The following is a 20,163-nucleotide window of genomic DNA, read 5'->3' as shown; positions in this document are numbered from 1 at the left end:
TGGTTAGGCTGCATTTGGAGTACTGTGTGCAGTTCTGGTCACCACATCAGAAGGACGTGGAAGCTTTGGAGAGTGCAAAGGTGGTTCACCAGGATGTTGCCTGGTCTCAAGAGTGTGAACAGAGATTGAATAAACTAGGATGGTTTCCACCAGAAAGACAGATGCTGAGGGGAGATCTGATACAGCGTGGCGACTATGGGATCATCACAGTGACTTCATTGCAGGTTAATGTAAGCCTATTTGTGACAATAATAAATCAACTTTTGTAAAAATATCGTGCTGCACCTAAAGAGAACTGGGACTGAGTTCACTGTGGGACAATTTCCTAGTGCTATTGGGAAGATTTAAAATAACTGCAGGTATTCTGTTGGCACAGCTGAGTACCTGTAAGAGTCTATGGAAGATGAAGTTTGAGTGCACAAAGTGATCCAGGACAGAAGAATACCAAAAGGAGGTTGAAACCCTGGAGTTGGAATGACATTCAAGGTAAAGTGTCATTTGGGAGAAAATTCCAAGGCATGTTCTTTGAGGGCAAAGATTGGAAACCTTTGCATGGAAGACAAAGTTCCAGTGGGCTCTCAGTGTGACAAATATCTGGGGGAAATTGATGAGAAATCCACAGAAGCTGTTTGTGTGGCACCTGGCACTTGGTTTCAGGGTGTGGGGTGTCTGACCACGTTTTGTCTATAGATTTAACATAGATAATAGGAAGAGTAGGTAATTTGGCCCTTTGAGTCTGCTCCGCCATTCATTATAGTACACAAAACAAATGGAGCAGTGGCAACATGGATACAGAATTGGCTGAGTGCGAGTGCATTGATTTAATGGACGTTTTTCAGGCTACATTTGTTTTGGAGTTCTCCAGGTATCAGTGCTGAGACCTTTGCTCTTCCAATCACCTACACCTTGGTGTGCAAGATACAATTTCAAATTTTACAGGTGACACAAACTTGGAAAAATTGTGAACTGCAAGAAGAATAGTGCAGAACTTCAAGAGAACATGGACAAGTTGTGGAATTGGCTGACAGGTGGCAGATGAAACTCAATATAGAGAAGTGTGAGGTGATTCTTTTTGGCAGGATGAACATGAAGAGACAATATAAAATATTCTTAAAGGTGTGCTGGAGCAGAAGGACCTGTATGTGCAAATGTGCATAAGTCATTGAAGGTGACGGGCAGATTAAGAAAGCTGTTAATAAAACACACAATACCTTACGAGTTTGCAAATAGGGGCATAGGGCACAAGAGCAAGGTGGTAACGTTGCACTTGCTTAGAATGCTAGCCCAGCCACAACAAAGCATTGCATTCCAGTCTAGGTGCCACATTTTTGAAAAGATGTGAAGGAATTGGAGAGAGTGTAGAAAAGATTCGTGCTAATGATTGCAGGATGAGAACTTCAGTTACTTAGATAAGAGAAGTCAGTACTGTTTTCCTTGGAGAATAGGCTCAGCGGAGGCTTGGTAGAGATATTTAAAATCACGAGAGATCTGGAAAGAGTAAATAAGGAGAAAATTGATCCCACTTGTGAAAGGGCAAGAACAAGAGGGAACAGATATAAAGTAACTGGAAAAAGAAACAAAGTGACACAAGGAGAAACTTTTTCTTGCAACAAGCAGTTAAGATCTGGAATGCAATGCCAAAAGCGTGCTGCAGGCAAATTCAACCACAAGTATTCAGAAGGAAATTAGACAGTTACCTAAAAAGAAAGAAAGTAGAGGGTTATGGGAAGAAGGTGGGATAATGGTACAAAGTAAATTGTTCATTCAGCATGTGGGCAGCCACGTGGCCTCCTTCGGGGCTATAACATTTCTGTAATTCTGTGAAAATCCTGGTCAGTTAGCTACGTCCACATCCTGAAAATGAATTTAAGTTCATTTCATCCACAGCCCATAAGCACTTGGCACTGTGAATGCTTCTTGATTTACTCAATGGACCCGAATCACCCAGAGGCAAAAAACATCCAACAAGCAGATACAGATCTGCCTGTTCACCAGATCTTGAATACAATTCCCTCTGGAAAAGTAACTGCAGCCACAAGGTTGTCCCTTCCCCCCACAGTCATGATAAATCTGTTCTCTTCTTTAAAACCAGTTACATCTCATGTCCTGCAGAAGTTGGGCTCAACTCCCTCACCTTTCCTGTAGACTGCAGCTGCATAGCGAGAGGTGTTGACAGCAGACTGGATGGATGAGAAGATTTGTTTGTCCATGAGTTTCCTGGAGATGGGGAGAGGAGAAAGCTGCAGAGATTAAAATGCTCATCAGTCTGAGGATAAACTAACAATGGTAGCAGTTAGATCACAAACTAAAAGAGGAGGAGGATTCTTAACTAGGGTTTGATGCAAGGTGTAACATAATAATGCTGCTGGGGTGGACTTCATTTCCCTATAGGCAAACTGTCCCTATCTTGATGTTACTTACGTTGCATAGGTACTGCCAGAGTCATCAGTACAGGAGCCATCAACATTGAGAGCAATCTGTTCTCCTTTGCTGCGGCAGTAGTTGGGGCTCACTGTGTCTATTGCCATTTCCACCTCAACCTGTCCAGAAAAGCAAGTCAGAATCAGTAAGATCACAGCCCGGCCACAAAAGAGATGTCCGTGTTGGGGGAGTGGGGCTGGTGTATATGTGTGTATGAAGGGAGCACATGAAACATAGCCTTTGTAATAGTAAGTGAATGTACACTACAGAAACAGGCCACTTGGCCCAACAGGTCCACATTAGCATTTATGCTACTCTTCTTAATATTGTTTCATCAACATATCTTTTTATTCCTTTCTCCTTGATGTACTCTATTGGCATTTGCCCTTTTAACGGCCTGGGCCTTAATTTCTGGAATTTGTCCCCTGAACATTTCCACCCCCTCCGACATCCTTAAAATCCACCTCCTTGATGAAGGTTTTATTCAACTGTCCTACCCCTTTGTGTGGTTTGGTGTCAGATTTTGTTTCATAGTATTCCAGTGCACCATATTTTACTGGGCTAAAAACACTATATAAAAATCATTGTTATTTATCTACCACCCCTGTAATATATCTATACTATCCATCTCAACTACTCCTTGCTGTAAGTTCGACTCTTTCTGAGAAGAGTTTCTCCTGAATACCCAATTGGATTTATCAGTGCCTATCTTGCAATTATGACTCCTAGATCAGGTTTCACCAACAAATGGAAACATTTTCTGCATATCTGCTCAGTCAAATCTCTCATAACTTTGAAGATCTTTATCAGACCGTCCCTTAGCTTTGGCTTTCTAGCTTGTTCAATTTTGTAATTTTAGTTTTATTCTTGGACATTTTTTTGTATCTTCTCCAGTGACTCTGCACCCTTCTTGTAAAATGGAAAAGGGAACTGCTGACAGTACGCCAAGTGTAGTCTAAACAAGGTTCGATATCAGTGCGACCTACTCGCTTTGTTTTTCAATTCTATACACAGGAGTATACTGTTTATACTGTTGGGTACAGTATTGTATTGGTTATTTTGTTGAACAAATATGTAAAGGCCCGGATGAATAAATCCCGTAAGAAGTTTCGCAACACCGGGTTAAAGTCTTTAACCTGGTGTTGTGAGACTTCTTACTGTGTTTACCCCAGTCTAATGCCGACATTGCCACATCATGAATAAATCCCACCATGGGAGTTTAGGAATTTGAATTCAGTTTTTAAAAATCTGGAATGAGTCATTCAGCATCAGTAAAAGTGATGATGACACAGGCAGGATGGGCCTCTGTATCCCTGTATCATTCTATCTGCCTAGTTTTAATGGCCCAGGCTAAAACAAAATTATAAATCCCATCAGACAAGCTTTTCTTCTCCAACGGGTTTATCCCACTGAACGATGGAACAGGATGGCAATGCTTACAGACTCAGAAGGAACTTACTTTTTGCTGTTTAGGTTTTATTCTTGCTGATAAATGGGTGACATCATCGTATTTCATTGTGGCTGGACGCACAGGATACTGGAAATGAGAGAAGGGAAAGAATAAATGAACAGTCAAAGATTAAAAAACAATGAGTGCAGAGTTAAGGAATGTGGCAATGACGCACCTGGAACAGGTACAGTTTCTCCGCTAGACTTTTGGCCAGGTGTACATCGATCTGAGAGCAAAAACAGATTCGTTATTTGTTTCAAATACCTCCCACAAACACATTGCTTCAACACATTTTGCACTTGTTACATGCAAACCCCATGTGTCCATTTTAACTTTAATATAAATTCACTTACAGCTGACATTAATGCACAGACTGCTTTCACAAGTAGCAGTGTGTTAATGACTGGATAAGCTGTTTTTGTAGTGTTAATTGAGGAGTTAAGATTGGTCTGAATACTGGGGACCTCTCTCTTACTCTTCTTCGAAATACTGCTTCGGGATCATTTATTTCCACCCAAGAGAACACCTGGTTCATCATTTCATCCAAAAGACAGCACACCCAATAGTGCAGCACTCATCATCTTGGGAGCTCTGACAAAGGGTCATCTAGATTTGAAACGTTGGCTCTATTCTCACGCCACAGACACTGTCAGACAGTGGAGATTTTCCAGCATTTTTCTGTTTTTGTTTCAGATTTCAGCATCCACCGCATTTTGCATTTGTCTTAGGAGCGTCAATGGGATTTGTGGGTTGAAGATGTCTCATTAGTTGGGAATGAATCCAAAACCTTGAGACGAAAGCCCTCTTGAATGTCTCGATTGAAGCTGCCTCCACCACACTTCCAGGTACTGTATCCCTGCCTTGAACAACATGTTGTGTGAAAAAGATTTCTCTCCACATCACCTTTGCTTTTCCCCCACCAAATCTCTTTAAATTTGTGCCCTCTCATTCTCGATTCTTTTACGAGTAAGAAGTTTTCGGCCTAGACCCCTCATGATTTTGAATATTCTTGATATGATTTATTGTCATATGTATTAACATATTGTTTCTTGTGTGCTATACAGACAAAGCATACCGTTCATAAAGGAGGAAAGGAGAGGGTGCAGAATGTAGTGTTATAGTCATAGCTAGGGTGTAGAGAAAGATCAACTTAACGCAAAGTAGGTCCATTTAAAAGTCTGATCGCAGCAGGGAAGAAGCAGGTTTTGAGTCTGTTGGCACGTGATCTCAGACTTCTGTATCTTTTTCCTGACGGAAGAAGGTGGAAAAGAGAACGTCCAGGGTGCATGGGGTTCTTGACTACACTGGCTGCTTTGCCAATGCAGCAGGAAGTGTAGTCAGTCAATGGACAGGAAGCTGGTCTGAGTGATGGACTGGGCTTCATTCATGATCCTTTGTGATTTCTTGCAGTCTTGGAGAGAGCAGAAGCCATACCAAGCTGCCATACAACCAGAAAGAAAGATGCATCTGTAAAGGTTGGTAAGAGTTGCAGTGGACATGCCAAATTTCCAAATTTCCTTAGTCTCCTGAGAAAGTAGAGGTTTTGGTGGCCTATCAAATCTCCTCTTCAGCATATCCTCCTTGCTCCTGTACTTTTATGCCAGTGGTTCCCAACTGCTTGCCAGTGCTACAAGAAGCATGCAAGTCTGCCATGGCCGAGGCTGTGGGGCAGACTCCGAGCACAAACTTTATTTCAATTTTAGGGCGAATATTGAACAGTGCTGGTCTGGTTTCCAATTTGCCAAATTTCCTTGGATCCTAAGAGCTCTTACCTTTGCTTTCAATCTCTCATGTGGGACCTTATCAAAAACCTTGCTGAAGTGTTGCTGAAGACTGTATCAAATGCATCGCCCTCACCTACACACCTGGTCAACTCATCGAAAAATTCAATCAAGTTGGTCAGACATGACCTTCCTTTAACAAAACCACACTGTCCTTGATTAATGCCTGCCTCTCCAAATGCAGATTAATTCTGTTTCTCAGAATTACTTCCAATAGTTTTCCCACTGTTGATGATGCATCTCTTACTAATCTCATGCAAATAACGAAAGATGAAAACTTTCAGATTGTTGAGAATAACCAGAAGATACTGAGGAATTTAAACAAGAGAGAAATTAAGTAGCACCAGTTGCTTTGGGGTAAAAGACATTGAAATCTGAGATGTAATGAACAGGGTAGCTGGGAAAGTATCTGGGGATATTGGTCCTATCCGTCCCATCGCAACGAGGGATCGACAACTTCAGCTGAGACCAGCAAATGGAATTCTCAAACTGGAATGCAGTACTGCAACTCACCAGTGCAGAAATGCAGATCAGCATCAGAGCACGGCACCGCAATGCAGATCAGCAGCGGAACATAGTGCACCAGTGCGGCAATGCAAATCAGCATCAGGACATAGTGCACCAGTGCAGCAATGCAGATCAGCAGTTAAACACAGCACACCGTTACTCAATAAAGGAACAACTCAAAAATTTACATCTATAACTCAAAACATACACGAGGAAACTGAATGAGCGATACAGGAAGGGCAGATTTTGTAAACATGTGTATTGCTCAAAAGAAAAGACAAATAAACAGGCCAACTCGGTGATGAAGGACCGAATTTCTGATGTGTTTGCAGTCACCTTCACCCTCCCCTCCATTGACAGTCACTTACCTCCCGTATGATTGGGTCATCCTCTTCACTTGCCATGCTGCAATGAGAACGACAGCTGGGCTGATTTTTGATTCCACTCTCAGGCTTTGCAACCTAAAATATTAGAGATAAATTAATGGGTACCCCAACTCTACATTCCCCATTCCCAATATTCAGCCCAGTCACAAAAAAAAAATCAACTAGATACATCACACTGGCAGTGAAATACAAGGCATTCAACAGTCTGCTCCCCTTTAATCCAATGTAGAATCTAGAAGAGTAAAACAGGGTCTGAATTTCTCCTCGACAGAGTGGGCGTATGACCAAAATACATTGGGACAAAATGGAAAGGGTCTTTCGGTCTATATCTCCCTCCATAAGCTAGCCCTGGTCCAATCAGTAACACTCTCAACTGGGTTAGGTCATGGCTCACGATTCATACCAGGATTTAATCACAATTACTAGGGAGACATCAATGTGGTATGAAGGAAGCACTGTCTTTCCCTACAGATGTTGAACTGTGCTTCTGTCCATCTGGATGGAGAGGATCCTGAGAGTGGGGCTCCTCCTGGGTGAAAATTGATTTCTATAACTGTAGCTTGTACCTGTAATTTATGTTATGGCTGCTGCACATTATACAGCCCATCCGCCAGAGACTCTGAGCAAATATAACGATGTAACCGTTCCTTTAGCAAGAAAGAACGTAGTTACAAAAACCAGTCATTTTGCCACTGCATCCACCCTCCAAATAAATAACTCTAAATCACATCGGCCTACTCTCAATCTCTTCTCCTTCATCTTCCTGTCAAAATCTAACCTGGAATATTGACAGTTTCTCCCTCACTCATCCTGGAAGTGACTTCCACACTCGCTATCTGAAGTTTTTCCTGTCCTCTGTTTAAAATCTTACACTGATGGCCGTGTGTTCTAGACCTCTGGAAACAGCCTGTTTATGTCCAAACAGCTCTCAGTCATCCTTTTATCATTTGAAACATCTGTTACAACAACAATCTGTAATTTGCGATGAAAAAGGGCCCACATTCCTCATCTTTCACATCTGTACTTGCTCTCATTAGGCAATATCCTGGTAACCTCTCATAACATCCTCTGCACAGATCCTTCAGTCAACAGCAACACAGTAACAAAAGGAGAGATTTGGCCTCTTGAACCTACTCCTGGTCACTTATCAACATAAACCCAACAAAAGCTTTCAGAGTTAACAGCACAGCATTATTTAAGACTTGCATTTCTGTCATGCTTCCCACCTCCTCAGAACATCTCCAAGTGCTTTGCAGGCAATGAAATATTTTTGAAGCGTAGTCACTGACGTAATGCAGTAAGATCCCACCAACAGCAATGTAATAGCAAACAGATCACCTGTTTCAGGGATTATCTCCAAGAGGGGGATAAGTATTGGTCAAAACACAGGGGTACAAAATAGCACCACTGGATCTTTTGCATCTACCTCAGAGCACAGACCAGGTCTCTGTTTAAAGTTTCATCCAAAAGACAGCTCCTTTGATACTGCAGCATTGCCTTAATACTGGAGCTGCAGGTGATAGCCTGAATTGTGCACTGAAGTTTCTGGAGCAGGATCTGTTGAGGAGGGGGTGCTACCCAGTCTGCCACAGATGACAGCGAGCTTTAGACAAGTACCATGCCCTTAATATTTCTTGATGGATGCTGCCATAGTAACGAAACAGTAAATTAACTTGAGGGTTCTGTTGCTGCGACAGGTAGCTGCTTCTGTCAGGAGATCATGGTACGTCACACTCATCTGCCACTGTAACCCGTCTGCAACAACTCTGTAACATTCGTCATCCAACTACACCTAATGCTTTCCATTTTGTCAACTGTCAGAGATCTCTGCAGCTCTGATCAAATGATTGACATTTTATTTCCTAGATTTCCTTTGCTCTTGCATTTTCAAGCACCTCTATTTGTTTTATGATCAGTGTTTGGAATTTTAAACATATGTCTTAGCATCCACATCACAAAGGCCCCTATTACTTATGATCCAGGCTTCTGAGGAATACAGCAAAGTGGGTAGAATGTTTTAAGAATTTTTTCATTGCTATTTTCTTCTAATACACATCCTTCACCTGCACAAAATTACTTGTGACTATTTCTGTCCTCCTGACTTTGGCATCATGCCTACCATCTTCTGTTCTCATTTGTATGAAGGAGCCAAACTTTTCTACTCATTCCAATGTCACACTACCCACTTCAATCTAGTTTCTTCTAAAGTATTCCCTGACTACCATTGTTCTTTTCTTTTTGGGGTCCATACTCAATCCATACTCCAAATTTCTAGATTTTACTTAGAAACAGGAGTAGGCCATTCAGCCCTTCAGGCCTGCTCTGCCATTCATTTTGATCATGGCTGACCATCAAATTCAATATCCTGATCCCCCTTCCCCCCCATATCCCTTTAACCCCAAGAGCGAAATCTAATTTCTTCTTCAAATCACACAATGTTTTGGCCTCAACTACTTTGTGGTAGCAAATTCCACATATTCACCATCCTCTGGGTGAAGAAATTTCTTCTCACCTCAGTTCTAAAAGGTTACCCTTTACCCTGAAACTATGAACCCTAGTTCTGGGCTCCCACACCACTGGGAACATTCTTTCTGAATCTACTCTGTCTAACTCTGTAACATCAAATCACTTATAAATTATATGATAATTTGTAGGGTCTGTTCTGACTGTGTTGTATACAGACAGTAATCTTCCTGACAGTACACAGCCTTGTGGTACTGCCCTCCTCATTTGAAACATGAATGTTTGTCCATCTTTTAATTTGATGCTCACATTTGGACTCAATATAGGCTGCAGATAAATCTCACATCTTTACCGTTAATGTCAGATTTCAGCAACACATCTATTAGCTCTTGGAATTGGCATGATTGAATGTTTTATCATAGTCTATGAAGCATAAATAAATGGTCATGGTTACTTCTAAATATTAATTGAAGCTTGCTCTTGGAGCAAATAATCTCTCTCTTGTTCCTATTCTAGGTCTAATCCAGGCTGTGTTTCATTGGAACATAAGGAAATAGGAGGAGGAGTAGGCCATTCGGCCCCTCAAGCCTACTCTGCCATTCAATACCAGCACAGCTTTTAGCTCAACATCACCTTCCCAAACTATCCCCTATACAGAAATCCATCAATCTCTGCCTTGAACAAACTCAAAGACTGAGCCCCAAAAGCTGACTTCAAATGTCCTATTATTTCTATGATCATTCCAAGATGACTGTATTGCGATTCTGATAGGTTAAGTGGGCAAAAGTTTGGCAAATGTGGAGTTGTTCATTCTGGAAGGAATAACAAAAGAACAGATTATTATTTAAATGGAAAAAAACCCACAGAAAGCTGCGACACTAAGGGACTTGGGAGTACTTGTGCATGAAACAGAAAGCCAAGTTACAGGTACAGCAAGTAATCAAGAAGGCTAGTAAAATGTTGGCCCTTATTTCAATGAAGGGGGATTGGTATGTAAGAGAAGGGAAGTCTTGCTGCAACTGTATAAAGTACTGGTAATACCACATCTGGAGAACTGTGAGCCGCTTTGGTCCAATTATTTAAGGTAAGATATTATTTATTTTTGGGAGTTCACTAGGATGATCTCTGGTATGGTGGGATTGTCTTACAAGGAAAGATTAAACAACTTGGGACTCATTGGATTGGAGAAGAATGAGACTGATCTCATTGAAACATATAGGATTCTTAAGGAGTTTGAAAGGTAAATGCTGAGAGGATGTTTCACCTCATGAGGGAATCTAGGACCAGAGGACAGACTCAGAATAAAGGGTGCCAATTTAAAACTGAGGAGGAATTTCCTCTCTCAGAAGGTTGAGTGTCTTTGGAACTCCTTGCCAAGGAGAGCTGTGGGGGGCAAAGTCCTTGTGTATATTTAAGACTGAGATGAACAGATTTTTGATCAGTGAAGGAATCAAGGGTTATAGGCAAAGGACAAATAAGTGGACATGAAGAATATCGGATCAGCTCTGATCCTATTGAATGGTGGAACAGGCTTGAGGGGCTGAACTGCCTACTCCTGTTCCTATCGCTAATGATTTTATGACTCAGGAAATTTACAGCTCTAAAATGTTTTAACTTTTTTTGGTAACTTCATAATGAATGTCTCAAGTCAATCAGGGTTCAGACAAGAAGAAACTAGTCCTTACCCTTCAACAGAGAAAATCATTGTAACTTTCTTGGCAGCTTACTGCCAGATTAGGGCTAGTCAGTGGCAACAAATACAAGCTCAAATTCATTTCACATAGGATGGTCACTGACAGAAAGAAAACATTCGTTCAATCTGACTGTCACTTTAAACTTTTCTGAGAGAGAGCATATAGCCAGTGATTATTACAAAACCACACTGCCAACATCAGAAATCTGACATGGAAACACTGGAGACTTAATCAAGGTATTCAACATCCTGAGAGATCTGAGCAAGTTAAATAATGAGAAAAAATTTCAACTTGAGAGCAACAAGTATCTCAGTGCTGGTGATGAGGACGGCACTGTGGTACAGTGGTTAGCACTGCTGCCTCACAGCGCCATGGAGCCAGGTTCAATTCCAACCCTGGGTGACTGCCTGTGTGGAGTTTGCATATCCTCCGGGTACTCCAGTTTCCTCCCACACTCCAAAGGTCATTACAGTGCAGGAGGCCATTTGCCCATCAAGTCAGCACCGACTACAATCCCAATCAGGCCCCTATCCCCATAACCCATGCATTTACCCTAGATAGGCCCCTGACACTAAATTCAGCATGGCCAATCCACCTAACCCACACACCTTTGGACTGTGGGAGGATATCGGAGCACCCGGAGGAAATCACGGAGACACAGGGAGAATGTGAAAACTTTGTACCGACAGTGATCCAAGCCAGGAATCGAACTGGTTCCCTGGTGCTGTGATGGAACTGTGCTAACCATTGTGCCACCCCTAATGTGCAGCTTAGGGTGATTGGCCATGCTAAATTGCTCCTTAGTGTCGGGGGATTAGCTGGATAAATACGTGGTGTTACGGGGACAGGAACTGGGTGGGATTGTCAGTGCATGCTCGATGGACCAAATGGCCTCCTTCCGCATTGTAGAGATTCTATGACTTCTAAGAATTAGAAGGCATAAATTCAAAATAGTTGGCCAAAAAAAAGTGAAGTGATAATAGTAAAAATGAGGGAAATATTTTCACCCAGGGGATGGCTGGAGTCTGGAAAGAACATCCTGAGATTGTGATGGAGGCAGATTCGAATGAAGTAATCAAAAGGAAATTGGGTTGTTAACTGACAGGAGGAACGTGCAAGGTTAAGAGGAAAAGGTACGGTGGTGGGACAGGGTAGAATACTCTTTCAAGGAACCAGGATAGACTTGATAGGCCAAATGACCCCCTTCTGCACTGTTAAAGATTCTGTGATACTCAGCAGGTCAGGAAGCATCAGAAAGGTCACCAACCTGAAACATCAATTCCTTTCTCTTCACAGATGCTGCCTGATCTGTTGAGTATTTCCAGCATTTTCATGTTTTTATTTGTGACTGCTAAACTTGCTGCAGCTCCATGCATTTTACTGATGTTAACAACAGCTCCAGAAACAAGAGGGAAGGGCAAGCGATTATGTTACAAACAAATTAACAAAAGGCTGCGCTAGAAACTGTGTTATGTTGTTAGAGCTGATTAGGATTACGCAGTAAGTATACTGATTGTAGGCTGACTGCACTGAATAGCGTCTGAAAATGGGAAAACAGATGACAATCATGCAATAGGAGTTGACAGAAATGGAGAGAAGCTTTGTTCTTGGCAATCAGATAACCAGACAGCGAGAGGCAACACTCTCAGCCAAATCAGGAATACTCAGGTTCACAATCCGCTCCACAGACTAGGCTTGAGAACAAAATACTTGCTTGCATTCCTAATGCGGTAATGGGGGAGCGCCACCCTGCCGGACGGTCGGCGCTGAGGGGGGCCCCGCGCCGCCAGCGGGTCGGCGCTGAGGGGGGCCCCGCGCCGCCAGCGGGTCGGCGCTGAGGGGGGCCCCGCGCCGCCAGCGGGTCGGCGCTGAGGGGGGCCCCGCGCCGCCAGCGGGTCGGCGCTGAGGGGGGCCCCGCGCCGCCAGCGGGTCGGCGCTGAGGGGGGCCCCGCGCCGCCAGCGGGTCGGCGCTGAGGGGGGCCCCGCGCCGCCAGCGGGTCGGCGCTGAGGGGGGCCCCGCGCCGCCAGCGGGTCGGCGCTGAGGGGGGCCCCGCGCCGCCAGCGGGTCGGCGCTGAGGGGGGCCCCGCGCCGCCAGCGGGTCGGCGCTGAGGGGGGCCCCGCGCCGCCAGCGGGTCGGCGCTGAGGGGGGCCCCGCGCCGCCAGCGGGTCGGCGCTGAGGGGGGCCCCGCGCCGCCAGCGGGTCGGCGCTGAGGGGGGCCCCGCGCCGCCAGCGGGTCGGCGCTGAGGGGGGCCCCGCGCCACCAGCGGGTCGGCGCTGAGGGGGGCCCCGCGCCACCAGCGGGTCGGCGCTGAGGGGGGCCCCGCGCCGCCAGCGGGTCAGTGCTGTTGGGAGTCATCATCTTCCAAAAGTGTGCCCTCTCAGCTGGAACATTATATGAAGAAGGGAAGTTCTCTCTGATATATCAGGCAATATTTATCCTTCAATCAACACTGTTAAAACTTATGCTGTGTTTATTATCACATTGCCGTGTGTGCTGGCTGCTGGGTTTCCCACAGTGACTGGCCTCACCTTGCTAAGCTGCTGACTTTGCTGACAGCTTGGTCAGTCCCTCCCTCCTCAGCTCCATCTGATGCAACGCAAGGGCAACAAGCTGCTGCAGCCAAAGCCGCTCCCTCCGCACTCACAGGCCCTTGCTGCTTTACCTGATGCCGGTGCCCGGGCGGCACTCCTGGCGTCCAGGCCGCGCTGACCACCTACACCATGGGGATGGAGCGGCCTCATCAGGGGTTGGAGCTCCCGGATCCTGGCCTGCACCGGAGAGAGTGAGAAACAGAGGCAGTCAGTTATCCGCAGCAGCAGCCCAGGGAGCCGCCTCAACCCGAGCCGAGGCTGTTGTCGACTGCAAGGCCCATGATTCGAGCCTCGCCACTCACCGCGCTCTCCAGCCACCCGCTCCCTCAGGTGGTGCCGGCGAAATGGATGAAACCAGCAGCAACCATGGAGCCGACACGTGGGCCCGACTCATAACAGCAATCCCGGTACACAGAGCCACCTGGCGGCCGGAGGACCGAATTACACCGCAACCTAGAGCCACCTGGTGGCAGGAGGACCGCATTACACCGCAACACAGAGCCACCTGGCGGCAGGAGGACCGCATTCCATCACAACACAGAACCACCTAGCGGCTGGAGGATCGTATTACAGCAGCTCACAGAGCCACCTGGCGGCAGGAGGACCACATTACATTGCGGCAAAGAATCACCTGGCGGCAGGAGAGCGACATTACATCGGAGCACAGTGTCACCTGGCGGCCGGAGAACCAAATTACACCAACACACAGTCATCTGGCGGCCGGAAGACCGCATTACACCAGCAGTCAGCTGGCGGCAGGAGGACCACATTACATCGGAACACAGTTACCTGGCGGCCGGAAGACCGCATTACATCGACAAAGTTCCCCTGGTGGCTATAGGACCGTGTTTTATCCACACCAGTGCAGTAGAAGTCACGTGGTTTCTAACCTAATTGCTGTCGATAGATGCTGTCAAACATGCCCAGTTTGTCCAGCATTTCCTGTTTTTTTACGAGTTTCCCTGGCAGTCGAAGAGCCGCATTACAGACGTCCCCTGGCGGCCGGAGATTCGCATTACACAACACACAGTTCTGGTGCTCCCATGTATCTCCTGCACTTGTCTTTCCATGTGGTGGAGGTCATGGGTTTGCAAGATGGTGAAATATACCTTGACAATTGACTACAGTGGGTTAAAATTTCCCTATAGTGTCATCTTTATTTTTCAGATAACCTTTTTGTGTCCTTTGTTGGTGTGAATCCATATTTGCAAGAACCAGATTTTTTGTTAACCTAGAAAATTCCCATGATTGGTCAATTTGGTACTATTAAGAACAAATAGCAAGATTTAAATAATTCAATGAATTCTGAGATTTAAAATAATAAAAAGAATTTTATTTTTACTAAACACATTCAAATTACACAAAAAAACTGTGTAAACCATCTCAATTTTATCAGCAAGTGCTTGCAGATTCGCAGGAATGCACTGCAGTTACTGTACAATCAATGGTGCCAAGCTAAGATTATGATATTAACACTAGAGCAACTTAATTCACAGAAAATATTAGTTAAACTAACGTTTCTTGAATTATGAGGCTAGAGAGAGTGCCTTTTGTCATTACCATCGGTCCAGTGACCCATGACTACATTCCAATTGGTTGTGCGTTAGTAGTTGTTCCTAAAAATAGGTTGTTCAGTAAAGTCTTCATGCTTTCTTGGGAAGGGATAGTTTGTAGGTTACACATGGAACTTGCAGTTGCACAGCCAGGATCATGCAGAGGTGAATACATTGTTTTCATACTAGGTATAGTGTGTAGCATGGGGCTCTTAGATGGAACAAAATACTTGCTTATCAAGCAGTTATTGAAAAATGAATTGAAACCTCAGTGTCTTACACAGCCCAATTGCCTTAACCATCTTTGTAACATTGCATCATTGCTGAAATTTGCACCTCTTGAAGCTAGGTGATTTTAAAGGCCTTTTTGGGGACATTTTTGTTCTTAGGTGGAGGTTTTCAGGTGAATTGTTAGACTGAGGTCTTTGCCTCATGAAGATATTCTGGCACTGTTTGAAAAGCCACCATTCTTCCCTGAACCAATAGCACCAAAATCAAAGAGACACACTGATGCCACAAAATGACTGTATACATTACAATCATTGCACCTTAAATCACTCATTATATACAGTGCACTGAGATGTTTTGATACATTGTTACAGCTATACAAATATTAAGCATCATAGAGTGGGGTCTGAAGAGACAGTAAAGTCCATCATGGACTTTGTAACCTCTTTGCTCAACAGCCAGAGGCACTAGAGGCACCTGTAACTTAGTGACACAATACAGCCATTCAGTCAAATGTGTCACTGTGTTGTGCGTTTATAAACAAACTCAATTCGATAAATTTGCTTTTGCAATGACAGTACCCCTTTAACTTGTAACTGTCCTGCACACATTCACCTCCCACCTTGCACACTTTGTAAACATAACTGAAGTATCAGAATATGCTGTATTGTTGTCTCCTTTCGGTGAAGAATAACACAGTGGGACAGCATGAAGGTGCTTTTCTTCAATTCATAACCATAAAAGAGCAGAATCAGATACGATCAATAATAATAATAATAAAATCCCACTTTCTCTGCAAATAGCCTGAGCAATCTCAAAGAATATAAAAAAGTACTGTTAAACTCAACCAAGCGCCTGCAAAAATACCACAGGCAGCTGATACAGATTAACACAGACCCCCTACGTTACAAGAATCAAAAAGGAGGCTATTCAGCCCAAGTTTGCACTGATTCTGACCATTCACAAAAGGAATTCAATGCAATGGTGAAAATAAAGGAAAAGAAGTTCCAAGCATTCTGCACAGGTACAAAAGGAAGACATTTGACATTTAGTAAACAATAACTTCTTTTTCCAACATGACTTTGAAGATTAACTGCGTGTCGGTCAAAGGTTTATTCCTCCATCATGCCCCAAGCCTCCTCTGCCCGCTCGTAGTACTGATTGGCGAGTCTGCCCTTCATGTCCGCCATTGCTGCATCTGCTGCTTCTGTGAAAAGGTCTCCTGAACAAAGCAACATGCAAAGCACAAAGTTAAACCATGTCAGAGGTAAAACATTGACTTAGTGAATTTAATTGATGAGAAAGACAAGTGGCTCTGTGTGCCACACCAACATTCATCGTCATCAACTGTTCCCTGATTGAAACGCCTATCCCAGTAAAGAGGTAGAAAGAGAGGGACAAACCAACCAGGGCTAACCAAGGAAATTAAATAATGAAGTGAAAAAAAAGCATATAAAGGAGGCAAAAATCAGTAATAGCCATAATTTCAGTACCCAGCAAAGGAAGACTAAAAATAGAGAGAAACAAGGGCAAACTGGTGAAGAATGTACAACAAAACTGGCAATAAAAGCTTATTTAAATATAAAGGAAGAGAGAGGTCAAAGTGAACATAGGCCTCTTGGAAAATGAATCTGGGGACAAGGAAATGGCAGAGAAGTTAAAGACTGATGCAAAATATCTGTAAGTGGAGGATACTTCAAACATCCCATTAATACTAAAGAGTACAGGGGAGGAACCAAGTGCCATCACCAGAGAATTAGTATTAGGTGGACTAATGGGACTAAAAGCAGATAAGTGCCTAATGGCTTGAATCCTGGGATCCTAAAACATGTAGCTACAGAAATATTGGATGTATTGGTTGTAATTTTCAAAAAATTCTTGGATTCTGGAGAAGTACCACAGGACTGTCAATCTGCCAATGTGACATCCCTATTCAAAAAGAGGGAGAGGCATAAGGCAAGTAACTACAGGCCAATGAGCCTAACATCTATTGTTACAAAAATGTTATAATCAATTAACACATTTAATAGCACATTTAGTAACACGGGTAATAGCACATTTGGAAAATCAATCTAATCAAGCACAGTATGTATGCCTTCTTGAAAGAGAAATTATTAGAATTTTTCAAGGAAGTCTCAACCAGAATGGAGGGGAACCACTTCCAATAATTATTTGACCAGATACCACAGGAAAGATTCAGTGATAAGAGCCCATGACGTTGGAAATAGTATATTGGCATGGACAGAGAATTGGCTGATGGGCAGGAAACTCAGTAGTGATAAGGGGGCCTTTTTTAGGTTGGCAATCTATAACCAGAGGGGTTCCACAGGGATTAGTGCTGGGACTGCAACTATTTACAATAAAGAACAAAGAAAATTACAACACAGGAACAGGTCCTTCTACCTTTCTGGGGACCATATCCCTCTATTCCCATCGTATTCATGTATTTGTCCAGATGCCCCTTAAAAGTCTCTACTATATCTGCTTCCACTACCTCCCCCGCAGTAAGTTCCAGGCACCCACCAATGTCTGTGTAAAAAATCTGCCTCATACATCTCCTTTAAACCTTGCCCCTCACACCCTAAACTTGTGCCCCCTAGTAATTGACTCTTCCACCCTGGGAAAAAGCTTCTGACTATCCATTCTGTCCATGCCTCTCGTAATCTTATAGACTTCCATCAGATCACCCCTCAACCTCTGTTGTTCCAGTAAGAACAAACCAAGTTTCTCCAACCTCTCCTCATAGCTAATGCCCTCTATACCACACAATATCCTGGTAAATGTTCATGACTTGGAGGAAGGAAGCAGTGTATGGTAGCCAAATTTGCAGAACGCACAAAAATAGGTGGAAAGGCAAGTTGTGCAAGGCATACAAACAGTTTACATACAGATATTGATAGGTTAAGGAGTTACTGGCAGCACGGTGGCACAATGGTTAGCAATACTGCTTCACAGCGCCAAGGACCCAGTTTGGGTCACTGTTTGCACGTTCTCCGCTTGTCTGTATGGGGTTCCTCCAGGTGCTCCAGTTTCCTCCAACATTCTGAAAGATGTGCTGGTTAGGTGCATTGACCCACACAGGCGCCAGACTGTGGCAACTAGGGGAATTTCACAGTAACTTCATAATGGTGTCAATTTAAACCTTACTTGTGACTAATAAATAAACTTTAAGTAAGTGGACACAAAGTTGGCAGTTTAATGTGGGAAAATGGGAAGCTGTTCATTTTGGAAGGACAAACAAAAGAACAGTATAATTTAAATGCAGAAAAACTGCAGGAAGCTTCAACACAAGGGGACTTGGGGAGACTTGTGCATGAAACACAGGAAGCTAGCATATAGGTACAGCAGGTAATCAGGAAGGTTAATGGAATGTTGACCCTTATTTCAAGTGGAGTTAGAGTATAAGAGTAGGGAAGTCTTGCTGCAACTGTACAAAGTACCAGTGAGACCTCAGTCTTTGAATAGTTTTGGTCCCCTTATTTAAGGAAAGATATTACTTTATTGGAGACAATTCAGAGAACGTTCACGAGGATGATCCGAGGTATGGAAGGATTGTCTTATGAGCAAAGGTTAAACAGGTTGGGATTCTACTCATTGGAATTTAGAAGAAGATATCATTGAAATGTATGGGATTCTTAAGGGACTTGACAGAATAAATGCTGAGAGGATCTTTCCCCTCATGGGAGAGTCTAGGGCCAGATGACATAGTCTCAGAATAAAGGGTGCCAATTTAAGACTGCGAAGAGGAGGCATTTCTTCTCTCAGTGGGTTGAGAGTCTTTGGAACTCCTTGTCAGAGAGCTGTGCAGACAGAGTCCTCGTGAATATTTAGAGATAGATGTCGGATCAGCTATAATCTTATTGAACGGCAGAGCAGCCTACTCCAGTTCCTATTTCTTATGGTCTGTCAAGGATGGATCAAAGTCAGCTGTCATGCCCTCCCCCCTTGTTTCTTTACTCATCTCATTATCGCCCTCTTTTGTTTTGCACCAACATCACTTTTTGCCATTTTAGTCACTTGCTCACTCATTGATGAGTGAGCAAACAAGCATGTGACCATGAAGGTGAAAACTACAAGGATGGTCTGGAACCATATTTCCACTTGTGAAAAACAAGACATTATACATCTTCAGAGTGAAATTCACATCCTTTATTGAAAGATGAGGATTTTCCAAATTGTAGAAGGTGACAGTGATCTTGTATTCTGTGTAGTTCAGATAATCAAGATGTAGCACAATTATTTCATCACAGAGCAATTGTACAGTGAAGTGATTGGGTGTGGTTGTGAGCATCAACTCTCTCAGACTCTCCCCTTTGCTCTTTCTCTACTCTATACATGACTGAAAGCTGTTCATCTCTAGAATCTTCTAGTACAGGTGAAATGTCATCAACCTGAAGTGTTAACTCTTATTTCTCTCTCCACAGATGTGGTTACAATACAATTAGTCTGGGGCCAGAGGCAGAAAAGACCAAGATGTATAACCATCTTCAACTGTGCACCAAGCCAGAATCCCAGACAGTTGACAGGCAAAGCTGAGATTCCACAAGGGGAAGAGCAGATGCAGCACGGTTTCATTAAAGGGAAGTCGTGTCTGACAAATTTACTGGAGTTCTATGAGGATGTGTCTAGGGCGGTGGATAGAGGAGAGCCGGTGGATGTGGTCTTTCTGGATTTTCAGAAGGCGTTTGACAAAGTACCTCACAAGAGGTTATTGCAGAAGGTCGGGGGACATGGAGTTGGGGGTAGGGTGTTAGCGTGGATAGAGGATTGGTTGTCAAATAGGAGGCAGAGAGTGGGGGTCAACGGGTGCTATTCGGATTGGAGGATGGTGACTAGTGGAGTGCCCCAGGGGTCGGTGCTGGGCCCTCAGCTATTTACCATTTATATAGATGATCTGGAGGAGGGAACCGAGTGTAGGGTGTCGAAATTTGCTGATGACACCAAGATTGGGGGAACGGCAAATTGCGCGGAGGGTGTGGAGAGTCTGCAGAAGGATCTAGATAGGCTGGGCGAATGGGCCAGGAAATGGCAAGTGGAATTTAATGTTGGCAAGTGTGAGGTGGTCCACTTTGGTAGGAATAATGGT

General features: G+C 43.9%; 2 protein-coding genes across 12 annotated transcripts in view; both read right to left on the bottom strand.

Annotated features, from left to right (window-relative positions):
• polr3e (polymerase (RNA) III (DNA directed) polypeptide E) overlaps positions 1–13,702 on the bottom strand; it is a 70,577-nt gene extending 56,875 nt beyond the window's left edge. For 2 of the 4 annotated variants that reach the window (XM_080206785.1, XM_080206788.1), the window contains exons 1-7: positions 13,599–13,701; positions 13,234–13,473; positions 6,528–6,620; positions 4,047–4,097; positions 3,881–3,958; positions 2,422–2,540; positions 2,135–2,217 (exon numbers count right to left, since the gene is read on the bottom strand). In XM_080206785.1, the coding sequence (XP_080062911.1) occupies positions 2,135–2,217; positions 2,422–2,540; positions 3,881–3,958; positions 4,047–4,097; positions 6,528–6,563 (367 nt within the window). In that variant the 5' untranslated portion in view covers positions 6,564–6,620; positions 13,234–13,473; positions 13,599–13,701. Of the gene's footprint in view, positions 1–2,134; positions 2,218–2,421; positions 2,541–3,880; positions 3,959–4,046; positions 4,098–6,527; positions 6,621–13,233; positions 13,474–13,598 lie in introns of all 4 variants that reach the window. The other 2 variants (XM_080206787.1, XM_080206786.1) reach the window with 2 other exon arrangements.
• A 905-nt stretch (positions 13,703–14,607) lies between these two features.
• Positions 14,608–20,163, bottom strand: part of eef2k (eukaryotic elongation factor 2 kinase) — a 55,181-nt gene continuing 49,625 nt past the window's right edge. For all 8 annotated transcript variants that reach the window (XM_080206776.1, XM_080206783.1, XM_080206782.1 and 5 more), the window contains one exon: positions 14,608–16,299. In XM_080206776.1, the coding sequence (XP_080062902.1) occupies positions 16,190–16,299 (110 nt within the window). In that variant the 3' untranslated portion in view covers positions 14,608–16,189. The remainder of the gene's footprint in view (positions 16,300–20,163) is intronic.

This window comes from Carcharhinus amblyrhynchos, chromosome 18 (genome assembly GCF_965287045.1).
Source record: "Carcharhinus amblyrhynchos chromosome 18, sCarAmb.v2.hapA, whole genome shotgun sequence".
NCBI classification, from domain to species: Eukaryota; Metazoa; Chordata; class Chondrichthyes; order Carcharhiniformes; family Carcharhinidae; genus Carcharhinus; species Carcharhinus amblyrhynchos.
This window is presented reverse-complemented; position numbering and strand designations above follow the sequence as displayed.